Source organism: Protopterus annectens, chromosome 7.part1, assembly GCF_019279795.1.
Source record: "Protopterus annectens isolate FY-2018-M chromosome 7.part1, PAN1.0, whole genome shotgun sequence".
NCBI classification, from domain to species: domain Eukaryota; kingdom Metazoa; phylum Chordata; order Ceratodontiformes; family Protopteridae; genus Protopterus; species Protopterus annectens.
Genome location: NC_056740.1, coordinates 367680090 through 367697496, shown reverse-complemented (window position 1 = coordinate 367697496; position 17407 = coordinate 367680090). Strand labels below are relative to the sequence as shown.

Below are 17407 nucleotides of genomic sequence, written 5' to 3'. Positions count from 1 at the left end.
AGTTATACCCTACGATTTCCTTCTAATTATACATTATATTAATGTCATTTTTTATTAAATCTTGTTATTATTAATGTTTTCTTACAAAAACTGTTCAATAAAATATTTTCAGGGAAAAAAATACACGCTAATATTCAAGCACGTGCGCGCAGTGCACACACCCTCATACGCAGCACGCTCACATAAAAGCTCGAAAGTTCAACGTACGAGGGTGTGTACTGCGCTTGTGCTTCCTTGCGTGTGGGGTTTATTTCTTCTGTCCTGGGGTTTGGTTGGCGTCTGTTGTTTTTTGGGGCAGGGTACAGCTTTCCTTTTACCCTAAATAGACTGGACTAGGTAGCGGAAGAATGAAAAAGTTGGCAAGGCTGCAAACAATTTTATATATTTGTGAAACACAAGTACTTCCCAGAGGAAATCGGCCAATGGGCTGTGACTGTAATCTAAAAGGCTTGTGTGAATGACCGATTATGTAGGCGTGTTAAGTGTTGAGGGTATAGTCCAAGTCTGGTCACAGTTAGTGTTGACCGCTTGAGGTTGTTGAGAGTTGACAGCTCTTTGTACCGGCGCGGCCTGTGTACTGCTTGTTTAGTTCCTACAGAGACGGTTCTGTTATAATCGCTACTGTATTTGTATCTGTCATTATGTCTTGGTGGAACGTGTACCGCACCAACGTTAACATGGCTTTCAAAGATATCAACCCTGACATTGACACTGAAAGGAAAGGCTGTAATTTTGACGTTGAGAAACTAACCCATGTGTTAGACGGGGGTGCAGATAATACACATATTAGAAGGAAAGTGGGTGAGTGCAGTTGTTTTCTAAATCTCCATTCGAATCGGCCAGGTTAGTTTATAGTGTTTGTTTAAATTTACAATAGTATTTGTTCGCCAGTTTGACATCATGGTACCAACTTTTAGTCACAGCTTGTGATTCCTTAAAATATGCATTATGCTGATTGATCTTCATTTGTAGTGTGCATCTGTGACCTACAGTGCCTGTGTGTGCACTACATACTTGATCCATTTTCGTGCAGCATACCAGAGAATTGAAATGTAGACAACACTGTAGTGGTGCTCCAAGAAGTCATTGGTTATCAATCTTTGGTACAGCGGTTTGGAATCCATGCACACTTTTCAAGTGTCTCTGGCTCTGATTCTTAAGGACATTCCTGATTTTGGCTCAGAATTTTAAAGTCTGTCCCTTCCTAATATTGGAGATTGTTTAATGGATGATAATGTAATTGTAGTCAGTTGATGATGCATATCGTTATAGTTACAAACTTTTTCTTTCAGAAAATGCATGTTTTGTGCTGTTGTTCTATTATTTATTTATTTATTTTATTTTACATTTGTTGACCTGGCTAGTCCAACTGGATACATGTCCATTTTCAGTAGAGGCCTAGGAAGATAAGCTCCATTAAACTAATAAAATTGCAAAGAATGATAAGAGATTAACATCAAGGTACTTGACAACAAAGGATTAGAAAACAATTCACTACTACTAGAAACATATTCACACAGTAGAGGGTTTGACATTCATCACGTAGAAGGCTAACAAGTAATATCATAATGTAAGAGATAACTAAGAAAAAAAATCAAGTTAAAACTAATTTTAAGGTCATTTCCAAATTCTACACGCAAAGTGGAAAAAGTTGCTAATATATACATAATGGATACATGTGCTTACAGTAGAATGCTTGTTATGCAGTTAATACTCAAGAGGTAGATTCACAGAAAGACTAGGTTAGAAACATAATTAAGAAAGTTTACTAATCCCACTATATGACATTTGTGAGGGAGGTATACAGAGAGAGCAGCAATAGAGAGAGATGAGGACATGGAGTGAAAGGAGAGTGTTAGTCTGGGTTGTACATGGGCATAGCCATTGTGTTTTAAAGAGTATTTTTAGTTGCTTTTTGAAAAGTGGTAATGAAGAAAGAGATAGTTAGCTGGGAAGCCTGTTCCAGGTTTTCCCCCACAGAGTTAGAAAAAAGAGTCACCTGCTTTATTGTTGGACTTATGGATGGTTACTAGTGTTGTAAGATTTTTGTAGGGGGTGATAAGGCTATAGAGTATTGGAGTATTACTGGGATGATACAAAATCTTGTGGGTGATATTTAGTTGCTACAATTGAAGCTGATTTTGCAGTTCTAGCCATCCTAGCTGTTTAAGATTTTGACAATGGTGGGTTCTAAATGGGGAGCTCGTGGCAAATCGGCAATGTTGTTATAGGAGGTTGCCAGTTTGTTAAAGTAGATTAGTATAAATGGGGGAGGCATAGAGGAGGGTGGAGATAAGATGGGTGTGGGCAATGGTAGTTCTGGTTACAGGAGTAAGGAAAGGTTTAATCCTGTAAAGGGAGCCTAGTTTTCTATTAACTGATTTAATGGTTGAGTTAATGTGTGAGTCAAAGTTAAGGTTGTGGTCAATTATTACACCTAAGAGTTTGGTGGTTGGGTCAGGTGATATAACAGTTCCTATTAGTCCGTAGAGTTTCTAAGTCAGTATTACTGATATTTTAAAATGCCCATGGTTATTTTTAGTTTTATTTCTGAGTCCAAGAGGGTGAGCTTTGAATCCATACATTGTAGAAATTATGTAACAGTAATACTCAGAGCTGGATCATAGTGAAGTGGTGCTTAGGCAAGGAAGTGGACCAGTATCCGCATCCCACAGCATTTCTGGTGTCCCATTTCTTGTCCTCCCCCAGTCGCCATAAAGACTGCTCAAAACATTTTAGCATGTCTCTTTACGTGAAATCACATTTCTTGAAAATGCACTTCAAATGCACATTCCTTGAAAATGACCCCTGTAGTTTTGAAGATATTGTTTCCATTAAGCAGTGAAACATAATGTATAAACTAGTAAAACATAAAATTAGCCAGTTCAGAACATTTCAGTCAACTGTGATGACTAAGTTAGCAGTCTGGTAGTTACTGCAGAGGATTAAGGCTCTTGTCTCTTGTAGCCAAGGTACAGAATTTGATCCTGAGCTAATTAACTTACCTGTCATCCCTAACTAGGGCATTAGACACAGATGTACCTACTGAAGGAACTCACTCCGTGCATCCTAAAAGGATGAATTGTAGCAATTCTTCATCTCACGCCAGGCATGCTCATCTCACTCTCTCTGTTACCTCTGGTTCATGGAACTTTTCCATGAGTATTTGGGAAATCAACTCTCATATGTTGCAACACACGAGCAGTCCACAAATGGATGCAAAGTGTGTGCATGATACGAAAGACATGCAGAGTGCTTCCTTAGAGAAGGAATATAAAATTTGTTGAATTAAAATTAAACATTGTGGCAGCTGTCAGCAGGCCCTAGGCAACTGCCAAGGTTGCATAGTGCTGGATCTGGCTCAACATCTCAGCACCTTAAACAGGGACAAAGGATATAAAGCAGGGTCACTGATTTAGAAAACGGACTTGGTATAAAAATACATTAATGTACCTTTTCTGAAGTAAAAGACATCTGTAACTGTAATTAGTGTCATTATTTGTTGATTAGAATCCATCATATTTTTCTCAAAACATCAATGATTTTAGGATGATTTTTAGGAGTTTGCTGTAGCAAAGTTATGAGCCAAAATCAGTGATTCTCATGAACATCAGAAACACTTGAGGTATGGTAACCGTAAAGATGTGTTTAATTATTTCCAAAATTTAAGCAGTGTAGAGTTTTTATGTGGGAGCTGTTGCAGCGCCTACCTGCTGCCTACAGTTGATACTAAAATTTTATTACGAATGTAATAGAAATTGTCATGCAATGAGCATAACCTCACAAACTCAGAAAACTGTACTGTAGAGCACTAACAAAATATCTTAGAAGAACGTTGGATGGGCAACAGGAAGTTCATCCCTGGTTTGGCACCTATGTCTCTAATGGACAGAGGCATCCTGTAAATGGTTCATCTCACAGGGCCCTGCTTACACTTCTCATGGGTACCAGAAGTTGTCAGAGATTTGGGATGCATGGCTAGGCTTAAAAAGGACCTTGTGGTCGTTAGCCTAGTAAATGCCTGTGAGCATAGCCGAAAATAAGTAGTCCAGTACTAAAATTCCCTGAAACAATTAATAAATAGGCCAATTACTATTATAATGTTTCTATAATGGTTAACCGAGCATTCTCCCAGTTTACTGAGTTTCTTGAATTTGCTTTTTAACTAAAACATTTTTCACAATTTAGTTAGTACAAGTTGCTGAATGATGTAGGGAACTATTTTTCCTTCTGATGAGGCATTAAACCGACATCCCATCTGCTTGAGTTGGTAGTAGCTCAGGTGGATGTAAAAGATCCTGCAGCACCTATCAAAAAGAGTAGGGGTCCTTTATTTAACACAACATAAAAAACATTTACATAGTTCCAAAATATACATATTTAAAAAAAAAAAAAAATATATATATATATATATATATATATATATATATATATATACATTTTTTCTTATTTATCATTTTTACATTCTCATTGGTACACCACTTTTTCCTTATTTTACAGGCTTTCAACATTTTTTCCCACTGATTTATATAATAATATTGGGTACCTGCGTATTATCGCAGCCACATTACGAGCCAGGGATAATTTGCGATGTTTTCGCAAAATGATTTTAATGTTAACCTCAGACAGGGTGTGCAAACTTCTAACTACTATTATGTGGCATTGCTTGTGAGCCCAAAAGAGGGATCTCGGAAAAATGCATCTCACTTGGTAGCATCCTTTACAGATGATTTTCAACTTTCACCAGCTTATGTTGTTGTTGTGTCTTTCGGCTTTTCCCGGTTAGGGGTCGCCACAGCAGAACTCCGGTCCGCTAATAATTGGCAGTAGATTTTTACGTGCTGAGTTGCTGGCCCTGACGCACAGGTACGCCCACTCACGCATGTCTCCACACAGAAGATGCTCTAGCTGAGAATCGAACAGGACAACATCTTACTGTGAGGCGACAACGCTACCGCAGCACCACCACTAACCACATGTAGTTCATTCCCTGGTGCAGTTAGCGATTGTAAACAAACTGCATTCCCAATGGTGGCTTCTTCTTCCAAGACTGGAAGCAGACACCCACTAACAAAGTCCTTAACATTGCTAAACAAAACAATGTTAGAGACGCTGCATCAAATTCTTCCCAAGGGGGTCTAGAACTTGGCTATGCCATGTAGCTAGAATCTGCAGTGAGGCAGCCATGGGCACCATGTGAGTTTCAAACTGCTGCACTAACATCTATGATTTGCCAACAGATGCGGTCATATGACGTAGTAAGCAAAACGCAGGACCTGTAAGCTTAATGCGTACGGGTACTGTTTACACAGTAAACTCCTATAGGTGAAATATATGGGAGGGAGTTAAGGAAACGTATGCATATCACTAAAAGTTAGTTTTTAATTAAGTAATATTAAGCTTTAAAATACAAACATTATTATAACAACAATGTTCTTAAACACACACACACAATATCCATAACAGACATAAAAAAATATATAACCAATAAGGAATGCATTCTTCCCAACACCTGCTCCGAATGTGGTTGCGATAATACGCAAGTACCTAATATTGTTTAATCACAATATTGTACCATACCCTTCTATCTTTCTGTATATCATTAATTTTTATTTTCCATGTTAGTATTTTTTCCTTAATATTTTTTTCATTTACATAACGTTTTTCTCATTCTCATCTCCCATACATTATATGTTGTACTTGTATTTAAACATTCTCACTATTAATTAATTTCTCATTCTTTTCCTTTGCTCACTTTAATACTCCATACACGTTTAAAGAAACTGAATAAACGACTGGATTTAGTAACTCACTTTGTTTTCACTTATATACAACACATCTCTTTTCATTGGGTATCTTGAACCCCATATGAAAGAAAAGACCGATTGCACAGTTTTCTTTTGTGTTTTTCTGGCATTGTATAAACATTTGACGTATATGCTATTTTTCCCATTAATAAAAGAATTCACCAGATAAACCTTTTTCCTGAATGCTAATCTATACATCCTCCTCAAGAGACAAATTTCTTTCATTAAACCCTCCCATTGCATCATAACTATATCATTTTTACCAAATTTTATCCCAAGCAAAGACACTTAATTCATTGAAAAAATACACCCCCATTTTCATTACATCAGCCAAACTTACTTTTATCTTTATTCAAAGTGGTTCCCATTTTCTTTAAATATCCATTTAGACAAACCAACACTTCCCTCATCTATACTTTGTTCTTAGCAACTGCAACTATATTATCTGCATATGTCAAAACTACTGGAAACACCCCTTCCTTTTGCATTACATATCTAGCATTTTTCATTTTATAAACTACTTCGCTCACTGTCACATTCATTACGTATCATTATTACATTCTCATTGTTCTTCCATAATTACGTATCATTATTACATTCTCATTGTTCTTCCATAATTAACACCCACTCCTTCTTCCACAACCATAATCTATTTTTTTACAATATATTTGCCAAAATGCATTTTCATTAAACAAAATTTCATTCAGTATTTAATTTCAAATAACCTATATTGCATAAAATGAATTCTTATCTACTCTTCTCACATGTTCTCTTTTACCACACTTCACACATATTTCTTTACACAGCTACCCATTCACTGACACTCTAACTCTATTTTCATATGCTAACATACAAACTTTGCTAATTGTATTATCTAATCCCTAGTTCTCCACAACATCCCAGAAAGCATCATGTCCTACTGTATCAGATCTTTTTCTTCTTTTTCTTTTGGCTGTTCCCTTTAGGGGTCACCACAGCGGATCATCTGTTTCCATTTTTTCCTGTCCTCTCCATCTTGCTGTGTCACACCAACCACCTGCATGTCCTCTCTCACCACATCCAGAAACCTTATCTTAGGCCTTCCTCTTTTCCTCTTACCTGGCTGCTCCATCCTTAGCATCCTTTTCCCAATAAACCCAGCATCCCTCCTCAACACATGTCCAAACCAATGTAATCTCACCTCTCTGGCTTTGTCTCCAAACCATCCAACCTGCGCTATCCCTCTAATATACTGATTCCTAATCCTGTCCATCCTCGTCATACCCAGTGCAAATCTTAACATCTTTAACTCAGCCACATCCAGCTCTTGACTCCTGCATTTTTGCCAGTGCCACCATCTCCAACCCATATAACATATCTGGCCTCACTACCATTTTGTAGACCTTCCCTTTCACTTCTTACTGGTACCAGTCTGTCACAAATTACTCCTGATACTCTTCTCCATCCACTCCACCTTGCCTGTACTCTCTTCTTCACCTCTCTTCTACACTCACTATTGCTCTGAACTGTTGATCCCAAGTAAACTGGTCCACCTTCACCACCTCTACTCCCTGCATCTTCACCATTCCTCTGTCCTCCCTCATTCACACACATATATTCTGTCTTAGTCCTGCTGACCTTCATTCCTCTCCTCTCTAGAGCATATCTCTACCTCTCCAGGGTTTCCTTTACCTGGTCCCTACTCTCACTACAGATCAGTGTCATCTGCAAACATCATGGTCCACAGGGCCTCCTGTCTGATCTTGTCTGTTAACCTGTCCTTCACCGATGCAAATAAGAAAGGTCTCAGGGCCGATCCTTGATGTATTCCCACCTCCACCTTAAATACATCTCTTACTCCCACCGCAGGCCTCACCACTGTCACACTACCCTCGTACATATCTTGTACCACTCTCACATACTTCTCTGCCACTCATGACTTCCTCATACAATAACACAATTCCTCTGTAGGCACCCTGTCATATGCTTTCTCTAAGTCCTCAAAGTCACAATGCCACTCTTTCTGACCTTCTCTATACTTCTCCATCAACACTCTCAGAGCAAACATTGCATCTGTGTGCTCTTGCCTGGCATGAATCCATACTGATCACACTGACACACTAATCATCACCTCCCTTCTTAGCCTAGCTTCCACTACTCTTTTCCATAACCTCATGCCTTCCTAATGTCACCTACCGTAGGTGTCACATCTCCTTTTAATTATATCATCCACAACTTCTCTCACATCCAATAACACTTCTTGGCATCCCTTCCCTTTTAAGTTGAATAGTCTTTCTTTCATAATAGCCCTCATCCTTCCATCTATTTTCTGTATTGTTCTCGTAAAAATTGTATAATCAGTGTTATTTAATGTGATGGTTCTTCAGTTTATTTATTTCTTTCTTCTCATTTTTTCCATATAAATTTCAGTATCCCACTACATAACTCTTCATAGACAAATCCTTCCTTAAACCATTCATTCTGTACATTTGCAAAATAGTCTTTTTGCCAATCCATTAATTTTTTGTACATTCCATACCGTATACCATCTTAGCGTAATACTGAATCAACATTTATTGTCCTAATTATTTCATCCAGTTCATTAATAGTAATTTCTTTTTTAAATTCTTCTTTAACCCATTCTAGATTTTTTTTTTTACTTTCCATTCTCCCTCACTCTTAATTTTTCTTTTTATTTTATTTTTATTGTAATGTTCTCCCTTCCTTCCATTACCTCCAGCCATATTGCTAAATGATCTGGAAAAAATGTCACAACTGTATCACCATCTATCCACAAGTCTTCCAGTAATACAAAATAATGAATTTCAGATCCAAGTACCCTCTTCTGTAAGTCCTTTGACTTATGTTCCACACAGCTAATTGATCACATTTTATCACATCCTGTATTTTTTTTTACATATTTACATTTGTTTTTACATTTTTCCCTTAAATCATAGTTAGTCCCCTGCAGTTATCACCACATAATGTAATATTTGATTAAACATATTCTCTCTTTCCTTGATAGTTATGTATGCATATATTGCTATAATTCTGTAAAAATTTTGGGTTGGGAGGGTGGCCTAATGGTTAAGGTGTTTGCCTTACAAACACAAGGTACAGGGTTTGAATCTCACAGGGGATAATTGGCTAGGCTTAAAATGTCTCACAAGGGCAGTTAGCCTAGTACTAACCTATGAAATGTTCTCTCCAGCTCCCATCCACAACAGTCAATATTCCCATCCTTTCCAATGCTACACCTAGAATTCTCACTGTTTCACACAACACAGCCATTCTAGAACAACTTTCATTTTCTAAATTCCATATTATATTTCCTCCCCAATTGTCAGTAATCTTGCATCCTCCTACAGAATAATATCCATATCACATCTAGCACACCATTCCAGTATCCCTGTTCATCTTATAGTGTTAATAATACTGTTTACATTTACTGAAACTACTCAGAAATTGTTGCTTTTACTGCTTTTTAATTTTAGAGGAAATCATTTTAAATTTTTGTTTTCTTGTTTTTACTTTTCCTCAATTGATTTTTTTTCATAGTTATGTACAAATAATCCTTGATCCACAGAATCAGATTTTTCACTGGCTAGAACTTCAAAAATATATTAGTATCAATCCCTCCTTCTAACATGTCTTCCTGCATGCATTCCCTTTATTTTTCCTGTCCATATTTTTTTCTTCCTCTACAGTTTCCTCTTCACCTAGTTCAGTCTCTCTCTCTTGTTTTCCTTACTTGTGTATGTTTTCTTCCCCATCCTTTTCCCCATCTTTTTCATTATTTACTATTTTGGATGGATTGTCAAGAGCAAAGGTGTCCCTTTATTTCCACAACCTGCATTGAGACACAAACCCTCTTGATATACGTCCTTTCTGTCCGCACTGGTTACATTGCACTTTGCCACAGTCATTAATTGAGAAAAGTACCCACAAAATAAACCTGATTTAAGCTGGCCAGCATATCTTATTGTCCTATGACTAGCCACAAGTGTTTTACCACATATTTTTTCACATTTCAAAACAGCTCCCAACCACCACCATCCATTCCACAAGTTTCACACAGACCCTGCATGCATTTTTTGTAAGAACGTCGTCTTCCAGTTCATTAGTTCTAAAAAGGAAATTCTATACTTACCATAACGTTCCATCTGTGTTGTCAGTCTTCATTTATCCTTGACATATGGGTTCGGTTTCAAGCCTCAGAACTGACTGTTACAAAAGCCAGTGAGAACCAAAACCTCTTGAGTTTAAGTCCTACCCAGAATCCTCCTCTCCAGATTACCGCAGATCAAGTTTGCAGATAAGACAGAAAAATAATCCTAATAACATTTTTATCAAGGCCATATCTGGTGTCATATCTGAAAGAATGTATAACCAGGACCAGAATTAATTCCACCAGGAGGTCTGAATTGAAGGGGGATGGAGGGTGGGGACTGGGGAGTCCAGGATAAATGAAGATCGACAACACAGATGGAACATTATGGTAAGTACATAACTTATTTATCTGATGTTGTCAATCTTCATTTATTCCTTGACATATGGGACAGAGTCCCCAGCTACTTTAGATCTTGGGGAGGACTCGCGGAAGGATATTTCCTGAGCACCATAAAACCAAAAGATGCTCTTCCCCTAGAGACCAAATCCAATTTGTAATGAGTAATAAAGGTATGTGGGGAAGCCCATATCACAGCTGCACACATATCGTCCATGGAAGCCTTAGAATGGAAAACGGATGAAGTAGCTGTGGTTGTAGGTGTGTGTGCCTACCAGGCCTAGACAATTCAACTTTTCTCTTGTCATATATGAAGGATATACAATCTTTAGTCATCTAGATAAGGTAACCTTGGATACTGGCTTACCCATTCTGGTATTTGAAAAGGAAACAAACAGTTGTTCAGATTTTCTAATGTCTGTTGTTCTGTGACAGAATCACAATTGTCTATGAACATCTAATAAATGCAAGGAGTATTCACCTTTGTTTGAGAAATTGGTAAAGAATACTGGTAAATTGTCTGATATTTGATTTTGAGACCACCTTTGGCAGAAAAGAAGGATTCATTCTCAAGGAATCTCTGTCTTAGTGAAACATCAAATGTGGTGGTTTGCAAGATAAGGCTTGAATTTCTGAAATTCTCCTGACAGAAGTAATCGCTACCAGAAAAATAGTTTTCTAAGATAAGAATTTCAGTTTACAATTGGCAGCAGGCTTAAGGGGGGGGGGGGTGCTATAATCTGTAAAAAATAAGTTAAGATCCCAGGGTAGAAATGGATCCATATACGAGGTTTTAACAACAAGGGTCCTTTTTAAGAATGCTTTGTAAAGTTTATGAGAAATTAATTAATATTTTTTGAACCCATTGTGAAAATTTGAAAAAGCCACTAGCTGAATCCTTATAGTAGAGGAAGAGGCTCCTTCTTCAAAGAGCAAAGCTAAAAATTCTAAGATTTTTGTCAATAGGAGCAGAGAAGGGGTCAGTGTTATTATCACGAGCCCAGTAGGAAAATCTCTTCCATTTACTTTTGTAGTGTTTTCTTGTGAAGAGTTTGTGTGATGCCAAAAGAATCTTATGAACTGGGGAAGATAGAGAATTACACCTGGCAATTAATGGAATTGGAGAAGCCAAGCCATGAGCTTGAAGTTCTGAAGGCTTGGGTGAACTAATTCCTCTGGATTGGATAGGAGGTCTGGATCTCGGTCTAAAGTCCACAGTCACTGAATCAGATAAGGCCAAAGAAATGTGAACCAAATCTGTTGAGGCCAGAAGGGAGCAATGAAGATTACTTTGCTCTTAAACCTGATAGCTTTCTTTAGAAATTGAGGAATTAATGGAAATGGGAGAAAGGTATACAGAAGTCCGGAGGGACAGTCGTGCAGGGGAACATCTCTCGGGGACTCCCCTGGAGGAGGGACCACTGCAAAGTAGCTCATGCAATTGTTGTTCAGAAACTATGCAAATAGGTTGCAGCAAGGCTGGCCTCAGTGTCGAAAAATCTTTTTCGCCACTTTGGGATTGAGAGACCACTCATGAGGCAGGAGAATGCATCTGCTCAGTTTTTCTGCTATCACATTGCAACTCCCCAGAATATGGGTTATGATAAAGCAATTGAAAGAGATCGCTCACTACCATATTCTGAGAGCTTCTCGACAAGGGGGGGCTATAACTTGGTTCCACCCTGCTTTTTGATGTACCAAATTACCGACATATCGTCTCTTTGAATTGCTGTCATTCCTGGGGGAAGAGCAGTTTAAAAAGCCTGCAATGCCAAAAGCACTGCCCTCAGCTCCAATACATTGAAATGCTAGTTGGCCTCTATGCTGGACCAAGTGTCTTGGACAGTCTTGCCCAGATAATGACCCCCACACCATCTGGGAAGCCTCTGTGGTCATTATGGCTTGGGATTGAGAAGGGGCGACCTAAGAGAATTTCCTCAGAATGAATCCACCAAGGTTGGTCTTTCTTGCAATGGTTGGTAATCAATATCTGATCTGACATTGGTTGATACAGTATGGACCACTGGGATGCTAGAAGCCACTGAAGAATTCTCATGTGAAATCTTGCGAAGGGAACTAATGTTATGGCTGCCACCATTGACCCTAAGGCTTGAAGGACTAGTCACACCATACCTCTCTTGTTTCTGACAGTTCTCATCAGTTGGGTTCTGATTTTTTGCAATCTTAGGTAGGGGAGGGAAGCTATGCAGGACTTGGTGTTTAGTATTACTCCTGTGAACTCTAAAGTCTGGGTAGGTGTCAGTTGCCACTTTTTATAATTTACAGTGATCCCTAAGTTCATGCATATCTGAAGGACATAGTCTATTGTTTGTCCTAGAAGATGCCTGGTTGGAGGGGAAATGAGTCAGTCATCTAAATATGGAAACAGCTGGAATCCTCGCAATCTCAAATGAGCTGCTACTACTGCCATGCACTTGATAAACACCCTGGGGCTGCGGTGAGGCCAAAGGGCAGAGCTCTGAGCTGAAAATGACTGGCTCCCAGCCGGAAGTGGAGAAATCTCCTGGAGTGCTTGTCCATTTTTATGTGGTATTACATGTCCTGGAGATCTGTCGAGCATATACGGTCATTTTTCCTTAGAAATGGGAGACTAGACTAAACCGTGACCATATGAAATTTTGTCTGTCAGATGGACTTGTTCAAAACACTCAGATCCAAACTTGGCCTCCAGTCCTCTGTCTTCTTTCCCACTAAAAAGAATTTTGAATAAATTATGGCTTCTATCTGGTCTGGCAGGACCCCTTGGATGACTGTTTTTTGTAGCAGTTTTTGAATTTCTAGTATTGCTGGTTCCCTCTGACTGGGTGGGACATTGGGGAGTTTGTTGGAATTGTTTGGAGGAGAAAGGAAGGGTATGGTATATTTTCTAATTATAATCCTTATCACCCAAGCATCCGAAGTTATCCGGAGCCAGGTGTCTTGGTGCAAGGATAGATGTCCCCCACCTGCTTCCAGAGAAAAGCAACAGGGCCGCCTCTCAGGAGCTCTGGTAGGGCTTGCCAGGAAAGGAGTCCCTGGAACCCTGATTTTTGTGGGCCACCTCTGCCGCATGGACATCATCTTCTGTTAAAGCTCCCTCTCTGACCCTGGGAGAGCCACTGTCACATGTGTCCTGAAAAGGCCTTTGGGACTTTTTGAACCACATTTTTCTGCTTCTCTGGTTCCTGAAGTAGGACCACCGAGGGGTAGAAAAATGTAAGCCCACTGCAGAAAAGGTCTTTCCGACTTTTTCACTCCTGGACAAAGTTTCTCAAACTTTAGGGCCAAACAGGGACTATCCATCAAAGGGTATATTGGCGAATGAAGACTTGAATGGCACTGCAAATTCAGACAAGCGCATCCATGCTTGCTCCTTATGGCTACACCTGATCCTGCTGCTCTAGTCATACCTTTGGCTGCATGTGCTATGAGCCTCATTGACAAATTTGTAATTGACTCCAGGGTGGCCATCTGAGAAGCAACCATATCTTGGACCTCTTCAGATATGGCTCCTGCAAGGGTATCTGATAGCTGTTTAATCAGATTCCTTTGAAGGCTGGTGAAGTGTGCCGTAAAATTCAAAGTCCGTAAAGCAAAGGTCAATGAAGCATAAACCCACTTGCCGAACCTATCCATCTTCCAGGAGTCTCTATTAGGAGGGTGGATAGTAGAACTTTCATCTGCCAGCTACTTTTTTGTGGCTGCTACTACTCCCATGCCATCTACCACCAATCACTTAGTCCAGAACTGATGGTCCTCGGGTGCAGTTAGAATTTTGTCTGGCCTCTTGAGGATGGGTTATATGGTGTCAGGAGCCTTCCACGCCCACAGCAAGACCAACTTAATGAGCTCATCAGTGGGTGGAGTTACCCAAGAGGTAGATGGTTGAGCGCCGATAGCTTGCAGGTACACTGACTCCTCCGAAGAGCGCTTTTGGGATGTCCAACCAACCCACCCCTCTGTTTAAAGATCTCAAGGATGTCTCCAAAGCAGATCTCTTCCGGGGGCGAGCATTGGTTCATCAAAATCAGTGTCCTCTGTGATGGATTCATCCAGGAATCTTGGTGTTTCCACTTGCACTTCCTCTTCTGAGGGACCTCCTCAGTGGGAAGATATGGGCAGGTATCAGAAGAGGACAAATCCCAGGTAGGTGACTCCTGCAGTTTCGGTGCTAGATGTCCAGGTGTTGGGATTGGTTGAGGCTCTGGACAAGTTTGAGGATCATTGAATTGCTCCAACAGGGGAGGAGCCAACTGGATGCCCACACATGGCCCGAAAAGCTGGTTCCCCCAATGAGGAAAGACTGCCTCAGAACCGTGGTCTCCCTCAGCTCCGAAGAAACCTCCACTGAAGCTGGGGTAGAGCTAATGGGTGCTGAAGCCCCGAGGTTCAAAGATGGCTCTGAACAAACTGGAGTCGAGCTCCGCCACCAGGAGCCAACAGCATATCCATGGCTCAGAAAGTTCTCCAGATCAGAAAAAGACGAAGAACTCCGGATAGAAATCGGAACCGGAGATGAAGATCTTGTGGGAACCAAAGCAGTTGGCATCAGGAAAATTGGAGCTGGGCTTTCTAAAGCCTCATTGAAGGTCAGAGGAGAAATAATAGGTGGAGTGGCAGAAGGAAGGTTCTGGATCCAGAGGGAACTGGGACTGAGAACATACCTGAAAGTCCCCTCACTGCAAGAAGCTGATCCACCAACCTCAGCATATCCATTTCTGTCAGACTCTTGGTGAAACAAACTGACTGGGTAGATGAAGATTTTGGTCTTTCCAAAAAGGGGCTAGGTGCTTGACCTGCAAAGGGATCCATGGACAGAGAGTATCTGGTCCTAGGAAGATCAAGAAATGAAGATTCAGTGTTTTCATTTGGCACTAAAAGACAATGGTGCCAGAATGAGAGATGGCACCGAGACTGTTGGTTCCAGTGCCAGGTCTTGTGTTTGCACCAACAACTTCAACACCAATGGAAGAGACACTATTGGTGCTGATGTCAGCACCAATAGTGTCCTTTGAAAGTAGCTGTCGGTTCCACACTGCTAGAAGGAACCAAAGTTTTAAGTCTTTTGGCCATCAGAGCTGAAGGAGAAACTGGCAGCTATAGACTCCTCTTCTTAGGCCTGTCAGTTTTCAAAGATGAAGGGGAAGAAACGTGTTTTGTTTTTACTAGAATGACCAGATAAGGCATCCTCAAAAGAAGATTTTATCATCCCCTTAAGTCATAATTTATTCTTCCTTTCCACCAGGGTCTGGTGTGCAGTGGACCCATGCAATAAACACAAAATGAGTGCCCATCAGAACTGGGGAGTTTACGGTTACACTCCAGGCATTTCTTAAACCCGGTGGTATCTTTCCCTTTATCGTCCATGATTCAGCACACAAGAATCACGCACACATGCACATACCACACTATAAGGTGAAAAAGGTAGACAGAGATGGGGGAAGAAAAGGGGACTACCAACAATGGTAGAAAAGAATACTCAAAGGTACAGAAAACTAACAGTGATTGCAGATGAGTACAGTAAAGTGTAGAAAAGAAACAGAAACTAGTACTATCCCTTTTTTTTTTAAAAACAAAAAGAGAAAGGAAATATAAAGACTACCAACAATGGTAGTGCAGAGTACACCGAAGTGTATAAGGGAAGCGGAGAGGAGCATAAAAGGCATCAGAGAGAGGGTAGACTACAAAGGAAAACCTACAAAAATGTTAAAAATCAGAAAAAAAACCTTGTATAATTATACAAAACTAGAAATATAAAAGAGAAAAACACACTTGGCTCAAGAGCTATGGTGACGCATGAGATCGGAGGTAATTTAGAGAGGAGCATTCTGGGTAGGACTTAAGCTCGAGAGTTTTTGGTTCTTGCGGGCTGAAGTAACAGCCAAGTCAGTTCTGAGGCTTGGAAATGAACCCAGATGTTAAGGAATAAATGAAGATTAACAACACCAGATCTGTTTTTTTTTTAACACTTTAATTGCTACTAGAAAACAAATAATTGTTCCATGGATAAATGTCCTCCTTTTTGTTACACAGTCCAGAAATTTCATCATCAGTTTCGAAAAAAGTCTCTGTCCCAATAACAGTTACCAAACTGTTCCATACATAATATTTGTCTATTCTGTTTTTTTTTTTTTTTGTTTGTTTTTATTCTCATAGCTGGTCTTCTTTTTAAAAAACAGTTTGTTACTGCACTCCTTTTTTGCCTGTTGTCACTTCTGCATATGTTTTGGTTACTGCATTACCTGCTACCACAAAACCAGACACCTGCTCAGTTTGTTGCTGCTTTCCTTTTTTCATTTCTGTCACAGCTGCATCTGTTTTAACTGCTGCATTCCACATTACCATCCTCAGCATTTTTAAAAAAGCTATCTACCATCTCACTCCATGAAGCACCAGAACTGTCACCTGAATCATTTTGCTCAATTATTTTAACAGAACATCATCTGCAAGCCCTCTTGATGCCAGTTCTGTTATCTGCACAGCTTCAACTGATTATGTTACTAACTTCTCAATGGAGACATCTAAACTCTACTCATTTATATCACTCACCACACAGGAATCTTTGTTTACATTCTGAAGCTCCATATTAACCAACTTTTTCTCAAAATTCTCACTTTCCACATCCAAACTCTCTGTAGCCTTTCTATCCTTCGTACTATACTGCTGCTTCCTTTAGGCCTCTTACTTACTGCTGTAGGGACCCTCTGGTACCATCTAGCAGCTTCAAAGAGTAGAGGAAGTTCCCTTATACTGTAGCCAGATTTCTCCTTGTAGTATAAATACTGCCTTGGGTCTTCCCAGAAAAGAGGCCAATAGTCTAGTGGGAGTAACCAAGTAAACAAAGGATAAATAAATACAATTTTCAAAGTGTGATTAAACAGTTGTTATATAACATTTAGTAACTGCAGAAGGAATAGTGATAAGAAACTTGGGTTTATATCGATCCATATCATTCTTGAATAATTCTAGTAATGCATGCAACCATTTCAAATGTAAGTCCATGAATTTGAGGGGTTTTGGTTTGTCATTTGTGGATTCCCACAAAAGGGTAGCAACTTTGCTGAATCAAAATTAGGCTATCTCCTGAACTAAGCTGCACTTTTTAGGCACAACA

General features: G+C 39.7%; 1 protein-coding gene across 1 annotated transcript in view; it reads left to right on the top strand.

Annotated features, from left to right (window-relative positions):
* Positions 1-209: 209 nt before the first annotated feature.
* ACOX2 (acyl-CoA oxidase 2) overlaps positions 210-17407 on the top strand; it is a 1215466-nt gene continuing 1198268 nt past the window's right edge. The window contains exon 1 of the mRNA XM_044078809.1: positions 210-801. Coding sequence (XP_043934744.1) covers positions 642-801 — 160 coding nt within the window. The 5' untranslated portion in view covers positions 210-641. The remainder of the gene's footprint in view (positions 802-17407) is intronic.